Source organism: Melozone crissalis, unplaced genomic scaffold (assembly GCF_028551555.1).
Source record: "Melozone crissalis strain CALT ecotype California unplaced genomic scaffold, PUWL_Pcris_2 ptg000068l_1, whole genome shotgun sequence".
Lineage (NCBI taxonomy): Eukaryota > Metazoa > Chordata > Aves > Passeriformes > Passerellidae > Melozone > Melozone crissalis.
In genome coordinates, this window is record NW_026535846.1 from 4,558,144 (window position 1) to 4,586,003 (window position 27,860).

At 44.2% G+C, this 27,860-nt stretch overlaps 1 protein-coding gene across 1 annotated transcript; it reads left to right on the top strand.

Annotated features, from left to right (window-relative positions):
* The first annotated feature begins 209 nt into the window (after nt 1-209).
* Nucleotides 210-23,285, top strand: MTMR8 (myotubularin related protein 8). The gene is made up of 14 exons (XM_054289687.1): nt 210-256; nt 1,747-1,869; nt 2,742-2,904; nt 5,002-5,159; nt 6,664-6,792; nt 8,436-8,570; nt 10,864-10,996; nt 12,373-12,482; nt 14,145-14,270; nt 15,830-15,879; nt 16,481-16,681; nt 17,031-17,159; nt 18,356-18,482; nt 21,678-23,285. The coding sequence occupies exons 1-14, from the start codon at nt 233-235 to the stop codon at nt 21,903-21,905; spliced, it is 1,836 nt and encodes a 611-aa protein (XP_054145662.1). The 5' UTR covers nt 210-232; the 3' UTR covers nt 21,906-23,285.
* The last annotated feature ends 4,575 nt before the right edge of the window (nt 23,286-27,860 follow it).

Here is a 27,860-nt window from a genome sequence, read left to right on the forward strand (position 1 = left end):
TTCTCCCCGAGCCCATTCCCTGCTCCCCGAGCCCATTCCCTGCTCCCAAGGCCCATTCCCCGCTCCCCGGGCACGCTGCGGCGGCCCCGGGCGGGCGCTGCCCTCAGCGTTGCCCTCAGCCGAGATGGCGGCGCTGGCGCGCGGCTCTCGCGAGGCGGGCGGGGCCGGGCGGGGCGGGGCGCGCGCGCCCTGATGGCGGCGGGGCGGCCCCTCACGGCGGGGCCGGGCGGCAATGGAGCACATCAGCACCCCCAAGGTAACCCCGCCGCCCTCCGCCCGCGGCCCCGGCCCGCTCCCCGCCGCCGCTGCCTCCGCTCCCTTCGCTCCCTTCATTCTCGGGGCTGCGGGTGGGGGGGCACAGCCGCGGTCCCCCGTGTTGGTGGCTCCGGCGCTCTGTGGGGAGGGGGTTGCAGTGCTGGGCAGAGCCCCCCTTTGGTTGCGGTGGTTTGGGGATGATTTCGGAATGTTTCCTTTCTGTCAAAGCGTGGAGATTCCTCCCAGTCCCAAGGAGGGAACCAAAGGGTGCTTTTCCTTTTTTTTTTTTTTTTCCATTGAATTAAGTCAAACACGAGCTCCGGGAATGCTGTGCTAAAAGGAATTGCATTTATTCAAGCAGCAGTTAATAATTTAATTTTCTCCTTCCCTGCGATGAAGGTTATTGTTACTCGTTTTATTCTGTAGGACGTTAGTTTGGGGATGCTCCTCACCCTCTGCTCTGAGGTGCTCTGCTGGTGCTGCATGTCGGTAGGAAAGGGCAATATTGTATTTGATAGTTATATCTGAAAAACAAACCTTCTAATAGGACACCGAGCCCAGGCCTCAGCTCTCCAATTTATTTGCCGAGATTTTCCATTTGCACTTGAGACATATGGAAGCTTGCACATTCAATACCCAGAACTCATCTATCATTTACTGCTAAAGCATTTGTTTTCATTGTCCATCCAATTATTTTTTCCTATTATTTCTGCTTAATGGCGAAAGAAAAATTCCATCTACGTTCATTAGGCGGCAAATAGGCCAGGAGAAAATCAATCCAGTGCTGTAACATATTTTATTATGCCTGTGCTGAGTTCTTTAAAGCTGTTTTTTATTAATTAGCTTGGTGTGGTTTATGAAATACACTTGGAGGCCAGGAAGTGAGTTACAAGAAGTAGCTACTAACAGGGAATGAGCAGTGGGAAGTCAGACTGGAGAGGGCTGTTCCTTTCAGAGCAACATGTTGATCACCCTGAGCACAGGCAAGTCTTTCCTTTCCAGTTCTTTGTCTTGTTATTTCTGCAGCCTCACACAGTAACAAACTGGGATCATCTTGGCTACAAATCCAGTAATCCTGTTAGGGTTTGCTGGTGCTGAACCACGGCTGTTTGCTTAACCTTCATGGCTTTAATTCATGGAGAAATAATTTGAGTTTATGGTGCAAGACTGGCTTGGTGTTGCAGGGGGGACTTAAGACCTTGTGTTTTCTGTCTTGCTTCATGAGCTGTGTATTAGAAGTTGAAAGAACAGAGCTCAACAGGTATTTAGGCAGTGCTTCCATCAGAGCTGGACTTGGAGGAATTTCCCCTCGGAAGGAGCTGCCAGAGAGGTTTGGAGTGCCCATCCCTGGGGTGTCCAAGGAACAGCTGAATGTGTGCTGGGTGACAAGGTGGGAATTGGGCACAGGCTGAGCTCCATGATCCCAGAGGGCTTTTCCAGCCTCAGCAGTCCTGGATTCTGTGTTGTTCTCACGCTGTGCTCCTGCTGCAGGTGGAAAACGTGAAGCTGCTGGATCGCTACGCCAGCAGGAAGGCAGCGAGCGGGACCCTGTACCTGACAGCCACACACCTCATCTACGTGGATACCTCTGCTGAAGTCAGGAAGGAAACATGGGTATGCTGGGCTGCAAACACACCTGGGAAAGCTGCTTCAGGTCACAGGGTGGATTGGTGGGGAGAGAATTGAAGGATTGTCCCTTTTCCCCCCTAGAGGGACACCTCCCACCGTCCCAGGCTGCTCCAAGCCCCAACGTCCAGCCTGGCCTTGGAACTTCCAGGGATCCAGGGGCAGCCCCAGCTGCTCTGGGCACCTCCCCACCCTCCCAGGGAACAATTCCTAATTCCCAATATCCCATCCATCCCTGTTCTGGCAGTGGGAAGACATTCCCCCTTGTCCTGGAATTTAATGCTCTCATTTCCAGGATGAGCAGGTTTGGGAATTCCAGAGCCATAGTGGTCTTTTAGAGCATTTTGATCCCAAATGCTTCCCAGAAACAGCTGGTTTGGAAGAAATGAACACAATGGTGACATGACTTGATAGAGTTCACTCAAGGAATTAGTGTCAGTGTAAAAAATTTCTGTAATTTCCTATTTAAAACTCAATATACAAGACCACTAAACGTGAATTTGCAGCTTTTAGAAGTGCAGACTTAGCCTGAAATGAGCCTGTTTTGTTAATTCTAAGGTGAAATGGGAATGACAGAATGTATTTCATGTGGAGGTGAAAGGAAATCTAAGTGCATCAGGTAAACTGAGCTGCACATCTGTCTCTGAAAGCAATTTATGTAACTCTGTGGTTTTTCAGTCCTGCTTTAGTTCCCTGGGTTTTGGGTGCAGTTTAGGTTTGATGTCACAAATAAACCCATTTCCTGCTGCTCCTTAGCTGCAGGAAGCACAAACAGCTGATTGTATTACAGAGGTTTCCTATCTGCTTGCACTGCTCACAGCTTTATCAGTGACAAATGATGTTTATTCCCTTTTCTGCAGATCCTGCACCACCACATCTCCAGCGTGGAGAAGCTGCCCCTGACCACGGCTGGGTACCCCCTGCTCATCCACTGCAAGAACTTCCACGTGGCTCACTTTGTCATTGGGCAGGAGAGGGACTGCCACGACGTGTTCACCTCCCTGCTCAAGCTCTCCCAGCCAGGTACTGGGCTTGGGAGCTTGGGAATGTGTGCTGGGAATGTCTGCAATGCTCCAAGCTGAGCCCTGGGAAAGCTCTGCTGCTTGGGGAGGGAGGAGTGGGGTCAGAATCAGCATCCAGCAGCAGGGACAGTGGCAGGGCTCAGGGGCTGTGCTCTGTGGAGCAGATATTGCTTCCAAACCAAACACAGTCTTGGGAGCCAAGGAGGATGGAGAGGGATTGTTTACAGGAGCCTGGAGTGACAGGGCAGGGGGGGATGGATTCACACTGACACAGCAGGGTTAGCTGGGGATTGGGAAGGAATCCTTCCCTGTGAGGGTGATGGGGCCCTGGCACAGGTGCCCAGAGCAGCTGGGGCTGCCCCTGGATCCCTGGGAGTGCCCAAGGCCAGGCTGGACACTGGGGCTTGGGCACCCTGGGACAGTGGGAGGTGTCCCTGCAGAGGTGGCACTGTTGCAACCCAAACCTCTCTGTGATTTTGTCACTCTCTGGCAGTGGGAGTGACGTGGTCTCCATGAGGAACTTCTGGAGAGCTGTGCAAAGTTCATATCCCAGACCTGGCCACTGCCAGTCCCTTGTGTCACCCAGCTGTTGGCTGTGTGCAGTTCTGCCCTTCCCAGCTGATCCAGACATTCACAGAGTTCCCAAATCCCACAGTTTGGCATCTTGGCTGTGCATCCAGCAGTGTGGTTAGGCTGCTCTGCAGTGTTTGCTCAGTGAAGCCTCTGCTTCACCCTGCCCTGACTGGGAGTCACTCTTGTAGTGTGAGCCAGCCACCCTCAAACCCCTGTGCTCTCTTCTGGATCCAGCTTTTTATTCCAGCATGGATGAATCTTCAGGCTTTTCTTGCAGGACAGCATTCCACTGAGCTCCTACCTGGCTTCTGCCTATGGCAGCCTCTGCTTTTGGGATGCTGGAACCCATTTTGGAGTTGTGTTATTACAAGGATGTCATTTGTAGTTGCAATTTGTGATGGTGTCACCAGGCTGAGGGAGAGGAATTAATGGCACCAGGGCTGGGCTGAATATCCTGAAGGAGAAATGGGCTTTGCCCAGTTTAGATGGTTTTTAATTTGATATTAAGGGCTGTGTCTGCTCCCAGCACCCCCCTTGTTCTCTTTGGAGTTATTTTAGTTCTGAAGTTCTGCCTCTGATGCTGTAACTGGCAGGTTTGTGGTATTATATTTAAAAGCTGTCACTGGTTTTTGAGGTTGAAAATTAGAGGTCTGGGTAGTGCCTGATGTGTGGGAGGTGTCACTGCAGGGGCTCACAAGTTTCCTTTGGTCTCTACTTAACTGTGTAAATGCTGTAGCTCTTTCTTTTCTTCTGCTTCTTGATTGTAGCAGCACATTTTTGTTGTTTTAAGATGTCTGGGTGTGCTCCCTTCATGGATTTTTGGCAGAGCACGTCATTGCTGGTTATTTGCACACATGTGATGGACAGCTCTGGGTTACCTGCTAGGTACCCAGCTGCTTTATCAGCCTCTGACAGGTTTCCCTCTGTCTCTGGAGCTGTCTTGGGAATCAGCTGGATGAGTTATTGGTTGGATTTGCATTTTGTGAAGAGAGGGAGGGAGGTTGGGATGGTAAATGGGCACTTGTCAGAGCCAGCCTGGAGCCTTTGTTGGGCTGACAGCAATATTCCAGACATCCCTCATGTTTTCCAGTCTCAGAATTTGTTGCTGAGCAGTGACCTTACAGGTGTGCAGGAGCTGTTATATGAACTCTCCACAGAAAACAGATCTTTTAGTCCAGGTTTTAATGGTGATGATATAAATCCCATCTAACATGCTTACTGCAGTGAATTCAGGAGGAAATCATTAGTTTAGGAGAAATTATTTCTACCAGCTTGGGTTATAACACTTTGTTAGAATTAATGTATCTCTCTGCATTTGGGAACTGAGTATTGGAAATTCCTGAGGATTTCAGGATGAATTTCAGCACTTGGTACTATCCCAAAACAAAAATCTGTAAGAGGTTGAGAAGTCTTAAATACTTTGAATGCTCCTCTGTAGCACTCAATCATTGATTTCCAGAAGTTTTGGCCTCCCTGGGTATCTTTACATCTCTAACTTGTTGAATTTTTTCTTTCTCCTTCCCAGTGAAACCTGAAGAACTTTATGCTTTCTCTTACAACCCCAAAATGTCCAAAGAGAGCCGGGAGATGGGCTGGAAGCTGATAGATCTGAAACTGGATTATCAGCGCATGGGGATCCCCAACAACTGCTGGGAGATCACAGATATTAACAAGGACTATGAGGTAATTCCTGCCCAAGGAGCCATCCATGCCCTGTCTCCTTGTTGTTATTAATGACAGCCCTGCGCTGCCTCTGGGGAGGAAGGAGCTCTCTCAAGCCCATCATCTTGATGGGGAGTTGCAGCTGATGCTCCAGGAGAGTCACCTTGTTGTGTTTGATCCCCCTGGCAAGGGAGCAGAGCCTTGTTTTTCTGCAGAAATGTCAGCCCATCTGTTAGGCAAAGCCTCAAGTACGCGGACCTGCTTTTGGTATTTCCAAAGCCTGTCCCACCTGGCTGGTGACAGATGTGGAGGAGAGAAGGAAATGGCAGCAGTTTGGATTGGTGGGAAATGAGGCAGAGTGGAGAGGGACTAGGGAAGGGAGGAAAGGAAAACAGCAGTGGAAAACAGAGCCTTTTTTGCTTTCTCAGTTGGATGTTCTACTACCTAAGGGCCCTCTGTCATTTCAGTCTGAGCTGCCTGCTGCTGCTATTTTCCCTGAAAGGCCAACTTGGATCTAAACAACATGAAACAAAAGCATTTGTCAGCAAGCTTGTTCAAAATCCTGCTCCACATTATTTCCCTTTTTATTTCCTCTGGGGCTGTGTGCAGTCAGACCTGGCTGTTGAAAAGCAAGGCAAGCAACTTCAAGGGAGACACCAACATATTCATAACCCTGAATCTCTTTCCCTGGTAACTTTCTTTACTTTAAGCTCTGGATTGAAGAAATACAAGCCTGTGCTGTCAGAGGTGGCTGCCAGTTTTACCTGCCTGTGCCTGTGGGGCCTGAATTGAGCTCTGATGTGAGAGGTGCTGTTTCCAGAACTGCTGTGGCCTCTCAAATCAGCAATCACCCAGAGGCTTTGCTTGCTGCAGTGGAACTCTCAGGTGCTTTAGAGTTTCCTCACAGTTTCCAGCCTGTGTTTTGGAGTTGTCAAGCCTGATGTAAAACCAGGCTTGGAAAGCAGCTTATCTTTGCAGTCCATGCTGCACAGACTGTGCTTGTTTGAGGAGAAAGGATGAGGCTGCTCTCTGAGGATTCCACCTGAGTGCTGGAAGTGCCTTCCAAGTTGCATAACATTTAGAGAGAACTTTTTAAATAGTGTTAATTTCTTTTTTGGAAAAAGAATGGAAAGGAGTTCTTGGCTGTGAGGGTGGGCAGGCTCTGGAATAGAATTCCCAGAGCAGCTGTGGCTGCCCCTGATTCCCTGGCAGTGCCCAAGGCCAGGCTGGACAGGGCTTTGGAGCACAGTGGAAGCTGTCCATGGCAGGGTGTGGGATGGCTTTAATGTCCCTTCCAACCCAACTCATTCTGTAAATCTAATTTAGAAACTTCCATGACATTTCTGCATTTAAAGAACTTCTTGAAACTGCTTTGTGTCCAGATTTTAGGTTCAGCTGCAGCATTGATTGTTTCCTGCATTGTTTTCCTGAACATCTCGTAACCTAATAAGCTAAAGATGAATTTTTCATGAATTTTGAAGTGCTCAGAAGCAATATGTGGTTCTTTTGCTCTGTTTTCCCTCAGGTTTGCAGCACATACCCTCCTGAGATCGTGGTGCCTCGAGCTGCCACCAAGGCCGTGGTGATGGGAAGTTCAAGGTTCAGGAGCCGAGGGCGGATTCCGGTGCTTTCTTACTTGTGCAAGGAAAACAATGTTAGTGCTTCACTGCCTGCTGCCTGGGGGGAGTGAGGGCTCTCCTTTTTGTCCACTTCCCTTCTAATGGAAGGAAAGAATAAGATAATAATTAGATTTGAGGCCTTTGAGAGCTGTGCTTCTCTTAATGGCTTTCATTCTGAGTCACAGAATGAGCTGAAGGCCAACACTTGGAATGCATCCAGAGCTCTGCCAAAAGCACTGACTTTCCAAGCTTCCTGTTGGGAATTTTTTCTTAATCAGCTTTCAGCAGTTCCTTCTGATGTGGGTTTTTTTAATCTCCTCTTTAGCTATATTGAATAATGTTTTACCAAGTTATATGTTGACTTGGCTGGATTTTCTTAGTATTGAAGAGGAGGAACCAGCCTGAAATAAATCCCCACTAGTTCAGAATAAGTGAAGGTTTCATTTTTTTTTCCACTGAAGACCAGAATGTAAATTTGTAACTTTGCTGCCTCAGCAGTGTTTTAGATGCTGATCTTAGGAAAATTCAGTCACAGCCAAATTGTTGTTTTCCTGAGGAAGCGTGCCTTGACCTGGGCACTGCCTGGAGCTGTGCTGGAAACTAATGAAATTTCCTTAAAATACACCCTGTGCTGCTCTGAATATCCAACAGCAACAACTGATAAGAAAAACTTAAAAAAATGGTTTGGGAATAGAAACCAAATGGAAAACATGAGAAATTGCTGCCTTCCAGTACTTTCAGGAGGCTCATGGAAAGGAGGGAGAGGGATTTTTATATGGGAAGATAGTGACAGGGCAAGTGGGAATGGTTTTAAACTGCCAGAGGGCAGGGATGGATGGGATATTGGGAAGGAATTGTTCCCTGGGAGGCTGGGCAGGTCTGGCACAGGGTGCCCAGAGCAGCTGTGGCTGCCCCTGCATCCCTGGCAGTGCCCAAGGCCAGGCTGGAGCACCTGGGGATAGTGGAAGGTGTCCTTGCCCATGGCAGGGGGCAGAATGAGATATTTTGAAGGTCCTTTCCATCCAACCATTCTGAGATCCCATGAACTGCTGACATTTGGGGTGGTGACCATCAGGCAGAGCAGGTGGAGCTCCTCACCCTCACTACTGCAAGTTCCCCAAAATTGTCACTTTGTGGAATGTCCCAGTGTGTGTCCAGTGACTCCGAGGGGTGTGGGGCAGGAGGAGAGGCCTGAAGGTGTGAGCTCAGGGGTTTGGGGCAGGAGGGGAGGCTGGCGCTGTGAGCCCAGGGGCTGTGGGGCAGGAGCAGAGGCTGGAGCTGTGAGCCCAGGAGGCTGTGGGGCAGGAGGGGAGGCTGGAGCTGAGCCCGGGGGCTCTGGAGCAGGAGAACAGACTGGAGCTGAGCCTGGGGGCTCTGGGGCAGGAGGAGAGGCTGAAGCTGTGAGCCCAGGGGCTCTGGGGCAGGAGGGGAGGCTGGAACTGAGCCCAGGGGCTCTGGAGCAGGAGCAGAGGCTGAAGCTGAGCCCAGGGGCAGGAGCAGAGGCTGGAGCTGAGCCCAGGGGCAGGAGGACAGGCTGGAGCTGAGCCCAGGGGCTGTGGGGCAGGAGAACAGGCTGGAGCTGAGCCCAGGGGCTCTGGGGCAGGAGCAGGGTGCTGGCAGCAGGCTGACCTGTGTCTGTGTGTCTGTCTGTCTGTGTGTGTGTCTGTGTGTGTTGCAGGCTGCCCTGTGCCGCTGCAGCCAGCCCCTGGCCGGGTTCAGCGCGCGCTGCCTGGAGGACGAGCAGATGCTCCAGGCCATCCGAGAGGCCAACCCCGGCTGCCCCTTCATGTATGTTGTAGACACGAGGCCAAAGGTACCTCCATGGGCTCTGGGCTGCTTTTGAATCCCTTGTGTGAATGTGCAGTGCTGTTTCCAGTTCATTCTGTCACAATTCTGGGTCAGTCAGTCCTGCAGAGCAATGTGGGATCAGGCTTCTGGTCCAGGGTGTACAAATGGAATGTGAAGTTGATCCTGAGGATTTTTGCCTCCTGGAGTATCCTGGGTTTGAGGTTTGATGAGGTCTCTTGTGTTGAGATGACCCCAAGGTGTTAGAAAGTCTCTTTTTCCCAGCCCTGAGACTGAAGAAGAAGACAGGATTCCTTGGCTCTTGTTCCCAAGGCTGTTTATTTTCTCTTATCTAATTCATTGTCTGTCTGACCCTCTGAGGTCTGTCTAGCAGGTTGAATTTGGCACAGTTCCCGCCCTTTTATACTAAAAACTCCATGTACTTTATTTACAATAATTTTCCAATACCTATCACCTGTGTTAGGCACTCTGTCTCCACTCTAAACCAATCCAGAAGTGTCACCATCACAGCAGAAGATGGAGGACAAGGAGAAGAAAGAGAAAGGCTGGACATGCCCAGATTCCTCCATCTTGCCTCCTGAACCCCCATTCTAAAACCCCAAAATTCTACATTTTCCCCCTGTGATAAATTCACTAACATTCTACTCAAACTCTTGTGCCTTGTACATCTTCACACAAAGTTGGGAATTGTTTCCATGGGCTAAAATCAAAGGCCCAGGTGTTTGTGACTCTGTGCCAAGGTCTCTGAGCCCCTGCCAGGGTCTGGAGTCCTCCAGGGCAGGCAGAGCAATGTCCTGGCTCCTGACAGGTTTGTGTTCAGGATGACCTGATGGGACTGGCAGTTGTGAACCTGGCTGGGACAGTGAAGCATTTTCCTGCAGAGTCCTAAAGGATAAAGGAGAGAACTGGAAGTGGAGTTGGAGAGAAGCCTCAGGATTCAGTTCCACAAGGCTGAAGTGCTTTTACTGGCAGATCTGGGAGGAAGTGCAGCTGTGAAAAGCAATCCCTCCCCTTTTTTTTTTCCTTTTAAAAATAAGACTCATGATGGAGCTTAATACAACTCAGGCCCATGATTTGGGGCTAGAACTTGAGAGCTGAGGGTTTATTTGAAAGGAAATATTTGCAAAATGAAAATTTTAATGACTGTCATCTTGAGAAACTGAGTTTAGAAACCAATTGCAGTGATTCTCCTGTAAACATATGGATTGGGAGTGTTGTTAGAAGCCAATTAGAACACAAGGGTTTTTATAGCTTGCAGTTATTTAAATTGCTCTGATTGTTTGAAAATGGAGCTTTCTGAGAACCTGCTGCACTGTTCAGATCTTGCTGTTATTTTATATAAACGACAAGTTTAGTTAAACTGTGGCAAGAGCAAGAAAAAAAGTGTGGTTTTGGGGAAAACAGGCAGTGTTTCCCACCTTGCTCCAGTGTGTATTTTGGCTTTTAGTGTGACATTCCCTGGAGATCCCTGTTCTGCAATGATATGTGCATTTCTGGGACAGACAGCTGCCAGTGGCAGGGATGTGCCACTGAAATCCATCCCTGGTGGCAATTTGTGCTAAAGCATTTGGTGACAAGGGGAGAATTTATAATTGGTGACACTTCTTGTAACCCAACCTGTCCCACTCTGGCAGAACTGAGGCACTGGGGTTATTTCACAGTTCCAAAGGTGCCTGCACCACATCTGACTCTTCTCTCCCAAAAGCTGCCCAAATTGATAAGGGGGGCTTGAGCTGCTCTGTTTTCTGTCCCCACCAGAGATGTCCTGGTAGCTCTTGAGCTGCTTTGGGGAATGTTAAAGCAACTGATTTCTTTTCTGCTTCTGTCTTGCAGTTGCTCTGTTCTTTCTGCTCAACTTCAATGTTTCTGTGTTTCCCTCAGGTGGTTTCATTTTCTCTGTGTATGTATGTCTGTGAAAATTGGGAATTCCCTTGCTATTTCTATACCATGTATGTAAAAATGTTCAAAATGTCTTTCCTAGTTCTGCTTTCCTGTGCCTGTCTCTGAATTTCCCTAGATAAACTCAGGGCAGGTTTAGTGTCTCTGATAGCAGAAACAGTGGTTTATACTACCCTGAGAAGGGCTTTAATGGGCCTCTGACTAATGAACTGCAGTAATTTTAATGAAACAGCTGAAAGAACTGTCTGGGAGGTGGGGAAGTACAGCTGAGTAACAGCTTTGTCCAGAACATTTTCTGAGAGATTTAAACAAAAAAAAAAAAAAGAACTTGCAAAACAGCCTGTCTGAATTTTGTTGTGATTTTTCTCTTTCTTTTCTCTTCTGCTCCTTGAATTTGCCAGTTGAATGCCATGGCCAACAGAGCTGCTGGGAAGGGCTATGAGAATGAAGATAATTATGAAAACATTCGTTTTAAATTCATTGGCATAGAGAACATCCATGTGATGAGGAGCAGCCTGCAGAAACTGCTGGAAGGTGGGTACAGCCCTGGAGGGGTTTGTCTTTCTGTCCCTCTGGACAGAACTTCTGCCAAACATCCAAATATTCTGTGCACAAACCTGTTCTGATGGAAGCAAAGTCAGCATCTTGCTTTGTTTGCTGCATTCAGGTGGCTGAAAGTGTTAATGCTGTTAAAATGCTTTCCTGCTTGACATTTTCTTTGTTCTTGGTTTTATAGTGGTTCAAAGATAGCAACTTACACTAAAAGCACTCCTTGATGAATGTGTTAAATTAATAGAAAAAGGTTAGAGAAATATTACATTTACAGCTAAGACAGTGTCATTGCTGCTTCATGACTTATTGAAGGAAAACCAACAGAGGTTGTTCAGAAATGCTTTTTGGGGTTTGCTATATTTGGATTATTGACAGTATTTCTGAGTTGGAATACATGATCTTCCAAAGACTTGAGTCTCATACATATTTGGTTCTAACTTTTCATTTATTTCTGATTCCTTTTAACCAAACTCCTTTAAAATGTAGTAAATGAATGTTTTAATATATAAATATATGAAAATGCAGAGTAATTAAGCTCATTGTGATCATACGGAGGAATGCAAAGCACAGCAAAAGAGTCACCTGAGATTGGGAATTGTGAGAGTAATGAGGCCCAGAGTTTCACCAGCAGAATTTTGGACAATTGTGCAATTCAAGTCCTCCAAAATAGGAGTTTAATATTTTAGTAAGCACCATACTCATCTTTTTTCCAAAATAGTTGGGTAATTGGTGCTCCCAGGTGGCCCTGCAGGATCCATGGTGACCCTGGACACAAATGGGGCTGTTGCCCCCCAAAGGAGTGGCCTGATCACAACTCTGAGTCCTCATTTGCCTCTTCCTGACAGATTTATTGTGTGCTGGGAGAAGAGGCAGAATAAAAACTTGTTTGCTCCCATGTTCTTCTCCAGCAGTGATAAAATCTCATTCACTGGGGCTTGTGGAGTGCTCTGAACTTTATTACTCCAAGTGTTTTCTGTGCTGGGTTTCATTAGAGCAGCCGAGTTGCCTTCAAGGTTAGATTTGTTATTTCTGCCTCTAAATTAGAGAGAAATAACTTCAAATCTTTGGCAAGTCAGTGACTGGTGGTAGATGTGGTGGTGATTTAGAGTGAAGCAACAGCTCTTTGCTGGAAAAACCACAGCTGAATAAATAATGAGTTACCCTTTAAACAAAGAGCAGGAAGAGATTTCCAGAGCCTCAAATACTCACAAAACCAGTGATTTTTTTTTTGTTATGAATTTTAGATACACAACCATTAGTGTGCCCTTTAGACAGGATATTGCTGCAAGCACTTGAAATATTCAGGGGGATGGTGAGGAGTGCAGGAGATGCTGTTCTGACTCTGTGTGTGCCCCCAGTGTGTGAGATGAAGTCTCCCTCCATGAGCGATTTCCTGACGGGGCTGGAGAACTCGGGCTGGTTACGGCACATCAAGGCTGTCATGGATGCAGGTGTCTTCCTGGCCAAGGTAAAGCTGCTCTCCAGCTGCATTCCAGAATGCCTCCTGCTCTGCTGGGGGCTGCTGCAGGGCTGGGAAGGTGGCTCTGAGGAGAAGGTGTTGGTCAGATTGGTTTAATCTCTCCAAAAATGTTGGGTCGTGTAGCTGCTGGGCAAATACAGGTCCTGTGCCACGTGTCAGGACTTTCTTAGAGCTCATGTGAAACACAAGATCACAAAATGTGAATAAATTACCTTTATAAACCTTTCTATATAGCAATGCAAACAACTAACCCTGTGCTCATTATACACCCACTGCTGTGCTTGAATTGAGGGATTGTTTTGACTGGTTTGTTTTCTCCTGGTTTGATGTGATGTGGACACTAATTTTGATTATTCAACACAGTCCTCATTTCTGCAGAGCTGGTGGCTTTGCAGGTCAGGCAGAAGGAAGGAAGGAAGTCACTCAGGAGTAGTACAGGGTGTGCAGGAAGTGTGTGGTGAGAGGAGTGAGTAGTAAATGTTGGTTATCTCACAATTTGCCCACATCACCAGCAAGAAACTTTTGTTTCTCTCCTGCCCTGAGTGGCAGAAGGTGATGGGATAGGGGGAAGCTGGCATCAACTCTTCTAATTTATCTTGAAGTTCTAATCCCTGGGTGTCCAGCTGTTTTTTATTCATCTACCAATTTTTTTCCTCAAGGAAGAGCCTGGGAATCCTTGGCCTTCTAGAGATCACAGGGGCTGGTTTTACCAGCCTGCTGCAGCACTTTGCTCTAGCTGGGGCTTCTCTTGATGAGCTGGTGCATTTTCACAGGCCAGAGCAGAGATGGCCCCCATTCCCCCAGGGTTTTGGGGTGGTGCAGATGGGGGACAGCCTTTCCCTGAGCCCTGTGCTGTGTCCCTGGCAGCATCTCTCACAATTTGCCCAGTCACAAGCAAGAAACGTTTTTTTCTCTCCTGCCCTAAGTGGCAGAAGGTGATGGGATAGGGGGAAGCTGGCATCAACTCCTCTAATTTATCTTGAATTCTAATCCCTGGATGTTCAACTGTTTTTTACTCCTTCACCAGATTTTTTCCTCAGAGGAAGAGCCTGGGAATCCTTGGCCTTCCAGAGATCACAAATTGATAAGTGGGTGTGACTGTATTCACAGGGGTCTGAGGGTGAGGGAAAAGATGAGGATCTGACTCCATGTTTCAGAAGGCTGATTTATTATTTTATGATATATATTGTATTAAAACTATACTAAAAGAATAGAAGAAAGGTTTTCATCAGAAAGCTGGCTAAGAATAGAAAAAGAAAGAATGAATAACAAAGGCTTGTGTCTGGGACAGAGAGTCCAAGCCAGCTGACTGTGATTGGCCATTAATTAGAAACAACCACACGAGACCAATCCCAGATGCACCTGTTGCATTCCACAGCAGCAGATAACCATTGTTTGCATTTTGTTGCTGAGGCCTCTCAGCCTCTCAGGAGAAAAACTACTAAGGAAAGGATTTTTCATAAAAGATGTCTGTGACAACAGGGGCTGTTTTTACCAGTGTGCTGCAGCACTTGGCTCCAGCTGGGGCTTCTCTTGATGGACTGGTGCGTTTCCACAGGCCAGAGGAGAGATGGCCCCCATTGCCCCGGGGTTTGGGGTGGTGCAGGTGGGGGACAGCCTTTCCCTGAGCCCTGTGCTGTGTCCCTGCAGGCTGTGAGGGAGGAGAGGGCCAGCGTGCTGGTGCACTGCTCCGACGGCTGGGACCGCACGGCCCAGGTCTGCTCCCTGGCCAGCCTCCTGCTGGACCCCTTCTACAGGACCTTCAAAGGCTTCATGGTAAGGACATGCTGCACTTCCAGAGCCAGCAGGCCCTGGGGAAGGGCTCAGGCCGTTTCCTGGGACAAGTATGTGTGACCTACATAAGGCAGCTTTGGTTCTGTAATGAGCTGGAATTGCTGTGAGCAGCACAGCAGCAGCTGATTGACAATTCCCAAATCCCTGTTTCCTGCAATGTCTACATGGGAGCCACTAATGAGACATCTCAGCAAAGGATGCAGCTCTGGCAGCAATCCACCAAAAAGTACTGGAGGAGTTTGTCCTGAAGGTCTCTTACCTGCTGGGATTTGAAATTGGGTGAACTCAGCCCTGTCCATCAGACAAATCTGCATCATTTCACACCTTTTTAAAAGCCATTTAGTTTTCATTTGGCTGTTCGCTTTAGTGTAGGCTTTTTCTTAATTTGCAGCCATCCCTGCCTGAATTCAGGGCAGTCTGTGATGTTTCTTTCCATTCATCTCTGGTTAAATACCTGAGGAGCTGCTCTGTCTCAGGAGAGCTCCTTGAAGGAATCCCTGAAATCAGAACAATGCAGATTTTGCCTTTTCCAGTGCCAGGACTGTTTCTTTGCATTCCATGCTGGTTTTATTGTTTCTATTTTTATTTCTGGATTATACTGCAGTCTTTTAACAGTTAAATTCCATCAGCACATGAAACATCTGCCTGGGTTTTGTCCCTGAACAATCCTGCATGAACTAAGAACAGGATTTCACTCAGGAGCAGTGACACAGACACAGCCCTGTCTGTCCTCATGGTTTGTAGGCACAGTCCCCTGACATGGGCTTATTCCTGAATTAATTCATCAGCAGTGCAAGGAATGGAAAAATTCAAAAAGCAATTTAAATGAAGTTTTCTAAGAATTCAGTTGTGAGTTTCTGCCTTCCTCCTCTTAATCTGGATGATGATAGCAGGAATTATCTTTAAATATGATCCAGCAAAGTCATGATGGATGCAGGTTCTGTCATTTGGTTCCTTGTGAGGCATCTGTAAGGAAAACAGATTATTTTATCATATTTATCTGTAAGGAAAACAGATTATTTTATCTTATTTTAAGGAAAACAGATAATAACAGTTATTATTTTCTAGAAATTCAGGCATCTCTTTTAAAAATGCCACATAGTTGTTCTGATTTCATCCTGAACTCCTCATTACCCAGCTGTATTTTATAGATTTCTTTTTGTCTGTTAAACATTTGTTGAACTCCACTTGCTGATTTATTTTGCTGAATATTACAACACTCTTTTCTAAATTAAATAGCACAGTGTAATATTAAGCTGTTAATTCTTTCAGCTCAATATATTTATATATTATGATTTTAACAACTTAGAAACTCCCTCAAAATGATAGTTTTGAAATGAGTTCTGATTCCAGCAGGGCCATTGCCTTGGTAACTGGATAATCTATAAATCACAATTGCTGTTCCCATTGATTTCTGGGGATATATTCATAGCAATAGGGTCAGCAGGTTGTCAGCTTTTTGGGCTTTAACATCAAAGGTTTCATTTTGCTTTTTTAACCAAATTAATGCTCTTTTCTTAATCCCTGCTTTGAACCTGCAGGTGCTGATAGAAAAGGAGTGGATTGCAATGGGCCACAAGTTCTCACACAGGTGAGAGGGGCACAGTCCTCTGGGGTGGGGGAGTGAAACCAAAACTGTCTGAAGGTTTAGGGGATCCCATGAAAAATTGAAATTGAAAGGAGAAAATGTTGGGAAAATATTGGCAGTGGTGACACAGAGCCAGGGTCTGCTAAGGCTAAGTTATAATAATTGCTAAGTTATTTCATCACTGTGTTTTTATTCTTTACAAAATCATGGCTTGAATTCTGGGTGTTTTCCTGCCTGTAAAATTCTATTATTTGAGGAGTGCTAATCATGGAATCACAGGACCATGAAGGCTGGAAAAGACTTCCAAGATCATGAAGTTCAGCCAGCACCAGCACTAACCCTTGTCCCCAAATGCCACATCCACACATCTGTTGAGCACTTCTGGGGATGGTGACCCCACTCTGTCCCCTCCACAGTGCTCCAGCCAGACCTGGTAATTCTCCTGGTAAATCTCTGGGAGAGCATCCCAGCCACTTTCCCAAGATCAAAGCATAAACCTGAGCTGGAAGAAAAGGGGTTGATTTGGATGGACGACAGAAGGATGGCAAGGGGATGTTTTGTGGTGGGTGACAGGAGATTTATTCTGCTTTTTGCACCTCTGTAGGTGTGGCCACCTGGATGGGGACCCCAAGGAGGTGTCCCCTGTGTTCACACAGTTTGTGGAGTGTGTGTGGCAGCTGATGCAGCAGTTCCCCTGCTCCTTCGAGTTCAGCGAGCGCTTCCTGCTGGAGATCCATGACCACGTCTACTCCTGCCAGTTTGGCAACTTCCTGGGCACCTGCCACAGGGACAGGGAGGAGCTCAGGTGAGCTGGGGGCTCCTGGAGGCCACACATCCCCTGGAATGGCTGCAAAAGGATGTGTTTTATGGATTGGAGATTGTGGATCAGAACCATTTATCAAGGCAGTGTTATCCTTAAACAACAGGAATAAGGAATATTAATCATATCCCACAAATATGTTTTGGTTTGGAGCACAACAAAAACTTGCAGATATCCCTGAGTGTCCATTTGAATATCCTGTGCTTATGAAATCAATCAGATCCAGCATAAAAACAATTCTTAGCTCCCTTAATCTAATTCTGCTCCCAACAGCTGCAGTTATTAATCCACTTGCTGCTTTTTTTAGTGATCAGATGTTCTTTGTACTTGCCAGGATCTTTGAGAAGACCCATTCCCTGTGGCCTTTCCTCTTGCAGAGGAAGCAGGAGTTGAGAAATCCTTTGTACAGAGGATTTACAGCTTACAAAGAGCTTCAACCAAACACTCTACCTTTCAGTTTCCAGTAAGTGGCTCAGCTAAGAAGGGGAAGGAGGGGGACATTTCCTTCATTAATAACTCATGTTAAATCAAATAAATTTGCACTGATTAGCTTGGTTTGTTTTACCTTTCCCCTCCATTCCTCAGGCATAAACTAAGAGGAGTAGTGCAAAGGTAAAATAAATTCAGATGCTGTAATTTAAAATAATATTTGTAATTTGGTGTTGAGAAAAGAGGGTGGGGAAAGGCAAGGAAAAGCAGAACTTCAGACAGACGCACACACACCCCCTGACTGTCACACTGAAGTGTTTGAAACAGTTCCTCTTTTCCTCCTTTTTAATGTATATTAAGGAAGTCTTTCAAGCAAGAATTTTGGTGCCCAGTTCAGGATTTTTCCCAGGCTTTGTTTCTGCCTCACTCCTGGGCCCTGCTGAGAGAGAGGGAGATGAAAATGGGATTTTAAGTACTGTGTGTGCAATTGAAAGTTGGGAGGTTGGGCTGATGCCTTGTGAAGGCTGCCCTAGAACAGAGGCTGGACAGAGTTACAGAATAAAGCAGGGATTTATTAAAAGGCCTCAATGGATGCACCTTGTGCAGCACAAGAGCCCAGCCAGGGCTCCACCCAAGATGAACCAAAATGGTCACAAAAATCCCTGACTGCTCATGGGGTCTCTCACTTTGATCAGTTCTGCTCCATTTCCATATTGGTGTTCATTGTCCCATTCCAGCTTTAGCCCATGCAGTCCCACCCTGCTTGTTTTTCTCTCTCAGCTCACGGTATTTGCGCTCTTGGGGCTGAGATTTGGATCATTTGTCCTTGGTGCCCAGCTGGAGCAGGAATTGTTTTGTCTCCCTGCTCTGTGCACAGAGCTCACCATCCCCTCATATGCAGCCCAGACCCACACACTAAAGCAGCACAGAATGTGAAAAATAGAAAAGCTAAAACCTGAGGCATCAGGGCAAACTCGGGAGTGGAAGATAAGATGCCCAAGCTTCCAGCAAATCTGCTATTAAAAAAAGTATTTTCATCCTATTCTAATATTTACTGCCTGATTTTTTAACTTGAAGAAAAGTTGCTCATTGCTACCGAATTTAATAATCCAATGCTGTGGCAGGTTTTCAAATTAATTCCTAATCTTGGTTTGTTATAAATAATACCCAGCATCTGTTTGTTGGCAATGGCCAGCTGAGCCCTTAAGTGCTGTTTCTGGCTGGTTTTAGGTTCTGGTGTGGCATGTACAACCGCTTTGACAAGGGCATGCAGCCCAAGCAGAGCGTGCTGGAGCAGCTGCTGAGCTGCCTGAGGCACAGCGTCAGCCTGGAGGAGAGCGCGGCCCAGCTGGAGAACGTGAGCCAGGGGTGAAAGGGTTAACTGGGATCAGTGTTGGACTTAGCATGGAAATATTGTAATGGAAATATAGAAATATTGGCCATTAAATAGAGAAATTGTACATGGATTATATAAAGATATATTAAATATAATATAATTATAGAATGAAAGTATATTAAATAAATATACTGTAAAAAACTATATATAACATAAATATAGAAATATTGGCCATTAAATAGATAAATTGTACATGTATTATATAAAGATATATTATACATAAATATATATAATATAAATATAGAGTGAAAGTATGTTAAATAAATATACTGTATAAAACTATATATAATATAAATATAGAAATATTAGCCATTAAATAGATGAATTGTCCAGGTATTATATAAATACATATTATATATAATATAAATATAGAGTGAAAGTATATTAAATAAATATACTGTATAAAACTGTATATAATATAAATATATAAACACTGGCCATTAAATACATGAATTGTACATGTATTATATAAATATATATAATATATAATATAAATATAGAATGAAAGTATATTAAATAAATATACTCTATAAAGCTATATATATATCACATAAATATATAAATATTGGCCATTAAATAGATAAATTGTATGTGTATTATATAACGATATATTATACATAAATATATGTAATATAAATATAGAGTGAAACTATATTAAATAAATATACTGTATAAAACTATGTATAATATAAATATATAAATATTGGCCATTAAATGCATAAATTGTACATGTATTATATTTATATATTATATATGTGATATATGAATGTATATAAAAGATATATATCATTAAAATATATTAAATGAATGTACAGTATAAAATTATACATATACATATTTCATGTAATATAAATATTGGCCATTAAATAGATAAATTGTACATGTATTATAATATATATATAATATAACTATAGAATGAAAGTATATTAAATAAATATACTGTATAAAACTATATATAATATAAATATATAAACATTGGCCATTAAATAGATAAATTGTACATGTATTATATAAATACATATTATATATAATATAAATATAGAGTGAAAGTATATTAAATAAATATTCTGTATAAAACTATGTATAATATAAATATATAAACATTGGCCATTAAATAGATGTATTATATAAAGATATATTAAATATAATATAATTATAGAATGAAAGTATATTAAATAAATATACTGTATAAAACTATATATATAACATAAATATAGAAATATTGGCCATTAAATAGATAAATTGTACATGTATTATATAAATATTGTACATGTATTATATAAATATATATATGATATATGAATATATATCATATACATATGTAATGAAAATATGTTAAATAAATATACTGCATAAATTTATACATATACATATTTTATGTAATATAAATAGACAAATATTGGCCATTAAATAGATAAATTATAAATGTATTATATTTATTATATATAAATATATATAATATACATATATAATGAAAATATATTAAATATACTCTATAAAATTATACATATACATATTTTATGTAATAGAATTATATAAGTATTGGCCATTAAATATACACATTGTACATGTAGTATGTATAAATATATTTTAATTATATATTTATAGTATGTATATTATATATACTATAAATATATTGTATAAAATCATATTATATAAATATAGGCCATTACATATACAAATTGTACATGTTGTATATATATAATTATATATTATATAATTATATAATAAATATATAATAAAATATGTAAAAATATATTGTATAAAATTACATGTGTATATAATATATAAATACATAAATATTGGTCATTACATATATAAATTACACATATATGATATATAAATATATCATAAAAAGATATTATATAGATATATTTTCTAAAATTTTACATATATATAATATATACATACTGGCCATTAAATCTATAAATTATACATGTATTATATAAATATGTATTATACCTATATAATATAAATATATATTGTAAAATTATACATGTATATAGAAATATATAAGTATTGTCCATCAGATATATAAATTATACATTATTCATATATGACAGATATATATAATATAAATATGGTATAAAATTATACATGTATATATAATATATAAATTTATAAATATTGGCCATTAAATATCTCAATTATACATATATGCTAGAAATATATTATATAAAGATATTGTATAAATATATATATACTGTAATAATACAATATAAATACATAAATCTTGGCCATTAAATATGCCATATACTATAAACATATATGTTATAAAAATATATTGTATGAAATTAGATTTGTAGATAAAATGTAAATATTTAAATATTGGCATTTATTTCCCCATTTCCCATCACATAAAATCAAATCAGATAAATATACTGCCAATTCATTCAAATTTATTAAACAGGTCTTAAAATATTCTAAGCAAAGATACCTCTTTATGTCTCTCCTAGGAAAAAGAATCCAGTTAAAATTTTAGTTTAAAAATGTGAGTGGAGTTGTTTTGTTGTGGATTTTTTTGCCATTCACTGTTGTGGGGCCAGCATCCAAGTCAGATCATTTCAGAGGAATGCCTTCCTCACTTTGCTCCAAACATGGGTACTCCATGTGCCTTGTATATTATTTGGAGCTCCATGACAATGAGTGATGTTTGTGCTATTTCAGAGTCCTGGAGCACTGCAGAATCCTTGGGCTGAGGGCAGGAGATGCTGACACCAGGCCAGTGGAAATGGCAGAGGAATCAAACCACATAAACCACATGAACCAACCAGCTGGGTGGAAATGAGGGTTCACTGACAAACCTCTGTGTGATAAAATCCCCAAAACACCCCCAAACAAATCAAAATACAGTTTTTAAAATACACCAGTGAGTAGAACATCAGTGCCCTTTGCTGGGGTGATGTGAATGCTGAAAAGTTCAGCTTTATTCAGCTTTGTTGGTTAAACATTGATGTTTGTGTCAGACATGGCAGGATCTGTGTCCAGGTATTCCTGCTGATGTTTGTGTCAGGCATTTGAGGATTTGTGTCCAGCTACTTCAGAGCTGGAAAAGAGGCACTGCCACAGGGCTGTTGTTATATTGACACCTGGTTTTTGTCCCTCTCTGGCATCAAGGTATTAATTATTTGTTTTTGTGCCTTTTTATTTGTGCAGAAACTCCCTATCCTGGACGGCCCCTTGCCCAGCAAAGGCTGCACCTCACCCAAGGCAGGAGCTGCTGCTGCCAAAGCCCCAACTCCTCCTCAGGACTGTGCAGAGGGAGCAGCCCCTGTGCTGAGCAATGGCCCCTCCCTGGGGCAGCAGAAGCACAAGGAGAGCCCAGCCCAGCCCCAGGATCCCGGAGCCTGCAGGGAGGATGGGCAGGCTCAGCACCAGGGATGAGCTCTGGGAGCTGCTGGGAGAAGCTCTGGGGAGCTGCTGCAGCCCCATTTGCAGCTGAGTGTGAGTAGGGTGTGCAGGGCTGGGGAGCAGCTGCTGGGGGACACCTCCTGCAGCTCAGGTGATGCAGAGCTGCCAGGAGCCTGCCTGGCATCCCTGGGAACTTGGCTTTTCTGAGGGTTAGGGCTGCCTGCCAGCTCTGCTGTTTGAGGCTGGAAGAAATCTTGCCAACTCCATGAGGAGCTGGGCAGTAACTGCAGGAGGAAGGATGCAAATCCCTCTGCTCTCAGTGGTGGTCCAAGGTCATCTTAAAACAAGAAAAAATTTCAATCTGTCTTCAAATGATAAAAAACCCCCCAACCTTTCTTAGCTGTGAATGAATCTCTGCATGGACCCTTGCCTTGTAGCAGAACTGATTCATGTTTTGTTTCCTATGCATATTTGTTACACAAAACCAAACCCCCTGTGCCTTCTCTGAGACTGTGTCCATGTCCAGCCAGGCCACTGCAGGTTTGGTGCTGGAGTTTGCAGTGTGCTCTTGGTCCTGTCTGTAGTCAGTGTTTGTGAGAGGTTTTCTGCTGCTGCAGCTTCTCCAGGGTTTTTGCTGTTCCTCTGAGTTCAGCAGCTTTTATGGAGCTCCTTTATTGATGGGAGTGCAGAGCCAGCCCATAACACATGGATTTGTGATAAGAGGGAGGATTGGAAATGAGGAAAGGCAGCAGAACATTTATGTGGAATTTTTCTCTCTTATTTTATGATCTTGGTTAAACTGAAGCAAGAGAGTAACTCTGTTCCAAGGTGAAATCATTGATGAGACAGCAGTTACAGATGGGGCTGTGTTCTGGTATTGAAATGGGGCCTGAAATGATAAAATCACTTGCTGAAGGATTCTAGGGAATGTTCAGATTGCAGGAACTTTAGGGATGTTTTGTCTGTCTCATGAACAGTATCTCTCATGGCAGTGAACTTGGGAAGAAACAGAAGAAGCAAGGACTTCTCTCCCAGGGATTGGGGGTCACAAATGAGTGCTTGAAGGTCACCCAAAGAATCCTTGGGAGAGGCAGGAGCAAAAGCAGGTTTGATATAAAAAAGTGTGACCAAATCCATTAGCAAGGTTCGCTCTGTAACTTATTAAATGGTTAAAGCACACAGAGAAAAACTAAAATAGAAAATCAGGCAATCTAAAACTACAATCAGCCAGCTTGGAGGCTGGGATGGAAAAGGGTCAGGATGAAATGGAATGGAATGGAATGAGGGAGATTCTCCTGTTGAGTCACAGGGTTCAGAGTGGAGCATCCTCCCAGACTGAGCCCTAGAGTTGTCAGCAGTTCAGGCCTAAAGGTTTCCTGGAATCAGAGAATCAGTAGCAGCACTTGAACTCAACAGCAGAGTAAGGAATTGAACAAGGGGTTTATGTGGAATTCCCTGTAAGCACAACAGGAGCTCCCTTAGAGGCTGAACTCACAAATCCAAAGTACTCCACAGTCCAGGAGAGCAGCATTGCCAGTGCTTTGGCTCTGGCACAGCCCCAAGGACCAGGTCCAGGTGTATCCCTGGGGAAAATTCCCCTCCAGTTCCCTGTTTATAGAGAGCTGCTTTTATCAGAGTCACTTTCCAGCCTGGCTGCAATTTGGGTCAATATCTTCCTTTGAAAGGTCAATAACAAAAATGTTCTACTTGCCTTGTTAATCAGGCAAGAAAAATCAGATTGCAGAGCTGGTGGCTAAACCCAGGAGTTTGTACTCCAGCCCTGGGAGCAGCCAGTGTTCCTGATAAGCTCAGGGTGCTGCCACTTATCAAGGTCAAGGCCTGAGGACATTTCTGAGATGGTGGTGAGGCCTTGGGAGCCCAGAGGGTTCCCCTCCCCAGGAAAGCTGTGCCACTGTCCTTGTTCTGTGCTGGATTGCACTGAATCCCCCTGTGCAGCTTTGTTCAGGATGCTGCTCTGCCCTCTTCTCAAGCTGTTGTTTCAGTTAGGTGCTGCCATTAAGTTTTCCAATCAGATTTGCTCTTTTATAAAAGTTTGGAGGCCAGCTGAAAATATTTGAGCCTTCCCAATCTCCAGTGAAAGCAGAAACATTCCATTGTAACAGCAGGAAGTGCAATAACTCTGCTGATGTGCTTTTAACCCTTGGTGAAATCACTGGGTGGATCCAGTGTCCAAAACCCAACCCAAACCTCCCTGAGTGGCTGTTCTGGGTAAGAAAATACCCATTTTATAAAGCACCTGAAAGATCCAGGGAAAAAGACAGCACAGAGTTTCTCCACTCCATTCCATTCTCCTGGAATGGCAAAGAGGAAGATTTTCAGTATTGAGGGTTTGTCAGACCTAAATAAAGTTGTTAAAGGAGTGGGAGCTACAAGAGTGATTGATTAAAAATGGAACACTGGAAATACTGACCCAGGTGTGAGTGAGGGATCAGCCCTGTCTTTTCTTTCCAGGGGCAATGGGCAACACCCATCCCCAAATCTCAGAGAAAATGGGGCATGAAGCCAAGACTGGCACTTCTTAGGACCAGTTATTCCATGGATCATCAGTTCTTTGAATATCTTTAATAAATTCTCTAATTTTCATTAAAGATCTAAAACTGGAGAGGGTTTTGATTGACTACTGAAGGACTTAAAGGTGCCATTGGTTAATTATTGTACAAATCCAGCTTGCAGAAGGCTCCTGGAAATGTTTGTACGATGCTTTGCCTTTGGAATTGCCATTGGAGGAGTTTAATAATCTTTCCTTGTTCCTAAAAAGCTTGTCTCCACAAAACTCCAATGTTACTACAAGTGTGTACAACCACCACCAGGTTACTCAGTGTTGTAAGCCTGGAGTAATCTGTCGATTGTAATTTTTGGGTTTGGCACAACAGAGCCAAACCCAAAACTTTATGTCTTTCAAACCTCTTGGATTTCATGTGTGGAGTGTGAGGCAGAGGCTGCAGTGTATTAAAAGCCTTTGATGCTGGAGCTGGAAAAAATTCCAGGGTTTCCTCTTTTTCCACAAACCCATGGTTTGAAAACCAATGAAGGAGACACTTTTTGGGTTTGGTGGCAGCTCTGGGCTGTTTGAAGAGCAGAAGTGAGGAGGTGCTCAGAGCTCTGCAGTGTCCTGAGCTCAGCTGGGATCTGCTGATCAAAAAATCTGTGTTCCCTGCCCCTGGAGCATCCTGGAGCATCCTGTGCTCCCTGGAAGTGTGGGAGCAATGGAGGAGCTGTGACTGCTGTTGGGAATCTGCTGCTGCTGCTGGAGGAAGTTCCTTTCACTGATGGATTCCTAGGGAGCAGCTGTGCTTTGTGAGGGCAGAAATCCTGCTTTGATTTGGAGATGTGCAGTTCTTTCCATTTGGATTCCTGTCACTGGGAGAACTGGGAGGGAAGAGGGATCAGATTTGCTGCAGTTTGTGGAAAACTCTCCCTTTTCTGGAGCTGCTCCTGCCTCACCAGGACATTCCATGGTCTCTCCAGGACATTCCATGGTCTCACCAGGACATTTCATGGTTTCTCCAGGACATTCCATGCCTTCCTGCCTTTTCCCAGTGTCTCCTGTGCTACAACCAGGTGTAACCTTGTAGCAGCCTGTCATGCTCTGTGTTCAAACTCCTACTCTGAAGCACAAGAGGGACTCGTGGAGCTTCATTTGAAATGTCTTCAGTGTGAACTTTGTTCTGTGGATTCTTAAATTGGGGTTTTCTTTTGCTGTTGTCACCTGTGGGAGAGAAAATCCAATTGGTGCTGTTTGCTCTGCAGGGAAAAAGGGGGAATAATTGGGTTGTCCATAGTTTTAGTTCTCCATGGCCTCTTTAGGGGTGAGGAAAAGCAGTTTGTAAAAGCTTTTAGGTCTGTTGTGCTTAGTGATTGCCTTTCCAAGTGATTTCCTTGGAGTAAAAATCCACCTGCTCTGACCCAGAGCCATCCTGGCTGGGCTTGGAGGGAGCTGGGGACCTTCAGAGTGGGATTTGGCAGGAGCTGAAGGTGCCCAGAGCCCCACAGGATCTCCAGCTGGGAATGTTGGTGTGGAGCAGCCCTGGGGTGTTTTTCCATCACCTCTGGGAGCAGAGAGCCCTCAGAGGTGCCCCCAAAGCTGAGGCAGCCCCAGGAACAGCCTTGGAAAGGGAAGAGCTCCTGTTGAGGCTCCTTCAGCTCCTGGCCTTGGGCACTCAGAGGAATTTCTTGGCAGGATGCAGTGCTGGGTACCCAGGAGTGACCAGGAACATTCCAGAAGGGTTTTCCTCTCCTCCCACCCCTCTGCTCTGGGCTGGGCTTGTTTTTATAGGGGCCTCTCCCAGCTATTCCTGGTTTCCATCCTTCCCTCGTGCACACCCAGCCATTCCCTGGGGGAAGAACCTGCTCTGCATGTCCTATTTGTGTTTAATTATCACCCAGCACTTGATTAATTAGCTGAGGAAGCAGAGGGTGGTAAACCTGTGCTTGGCACCAGGCAGCCAGGTGGGCCATTCATTAGGGCAGGTTTGCTAATGACTTTAATTAATGTGACCCCTTGGGAGCTGCAGGAGCAGGGCAGGACCAAGGGCTTGTTTTTATATCATTTCTGTATTTCCATCTATTTATTGTAGCAGAAACTACTGGAGTAACTCAGCACTGGATCCCATCCTCTGGCTGGATTTTCCTTGGCATCCCCAACCTGATCCTTGTAGGAGTGTCCCTAAAACTGTGTCTGGTGCTGGCTGGGAGTGTCCCTGTGGCTGTTTTGTGTCTGTGTCACTGCTGGGGGACATCTGTGGGGGGAATGAGCCCCAAATGGGTCTCTGTGGGGCATTTCAGTTCCTGCACTGCTTGAAGCTGATCTTGTCTAGAGGAGAATTGTGTCTTTTCTGTTTGTCCCGTGGAGTCTCTCTTGGATTGCAGATATTTTTATTCCCTACAAAAATAAACACTTGGCCTTTTTAAAGGAAGTGGCTGCTCTGGTTATTGGGTGGTAACTCAGAACCTCACACTTGGAAAGGTGGAATCACTTAAAGGATGTTAATTAATGAAGTGAGTGTGGAGCTACTTCCCCTCTACAGAACAGAAATGGGGTGATCCCCCTGGTTTGGGGAGTGCAGGGTGTTCAAAACAACCCTAAAAGCAACATAACTAATGGAAAAAGGGAAAATAACCAATGGCACTGTACAAATGTTGGTGTCTTCTGCAAATTGTGCTATTCTGGGTCTTTTTTTTAATTTAAATTTTCCTTTCTATGTTAAACCCAAGTGTCTCCTCAGTGTTCCCCTGCTCCTGGAGAACTCTGTCCCTCACCCACCTGGCCACAGGAGTCTCCAGGCTGACTTCCCCAGCTTTGTGAGGAGCAGCCAGAGCTGCTGGAAGGAGCTGACTCCCAGTTCATGGGGCCAGTGAAGAGATGTTTTCTGATGTTTTCAGAGTGAGGAACCCACAGCTGCTGGAAAAATCCTCTTTTATCCCATTCTTTTTAGTCACAGGTAGTGAGGTGTTAGAGATTTGAGTGCAGACAAATTCAGCTGAGATGGGAAGATGCTCAAGAGGGAGATTCCAGGTACAAAACTTCCCTGGGAACCCTGGAACAGACTCCAGAGCCATCAGCCAGCCCCTGATGAATATTTTCCACCTTAAAAATGGGAATTTTCTATGTTTTAAGGGCCTGGCACTGGAGTACACTCAGTCCCTGGGTGTTTCTCAAGCTTTTTCACTTCTTGCTAATTTTAAATGTTCTTAATGCTGCCAGTGAAATCCTTCATTTACCTTAATTAGACTCGCTTTGCATTTAATTGGATTATTAGCATTAACACTGGTTAGAATTGCTAAAGCTGCAATTTAATTTGGGCAAAATTTGGACAAAAGGTGTGATAATTGGAGCTGCTTTGGGCTGCAAACAGCTCATGGATTCCTGTGTTCTCCTGGAATTTTATTTTCCTTTTCTGTGGAGAGTGTGAGAGGGGGATACAAAACCTCTCTCTCAACAACAGGTCTTGGAGCTCTGGGAGAGAG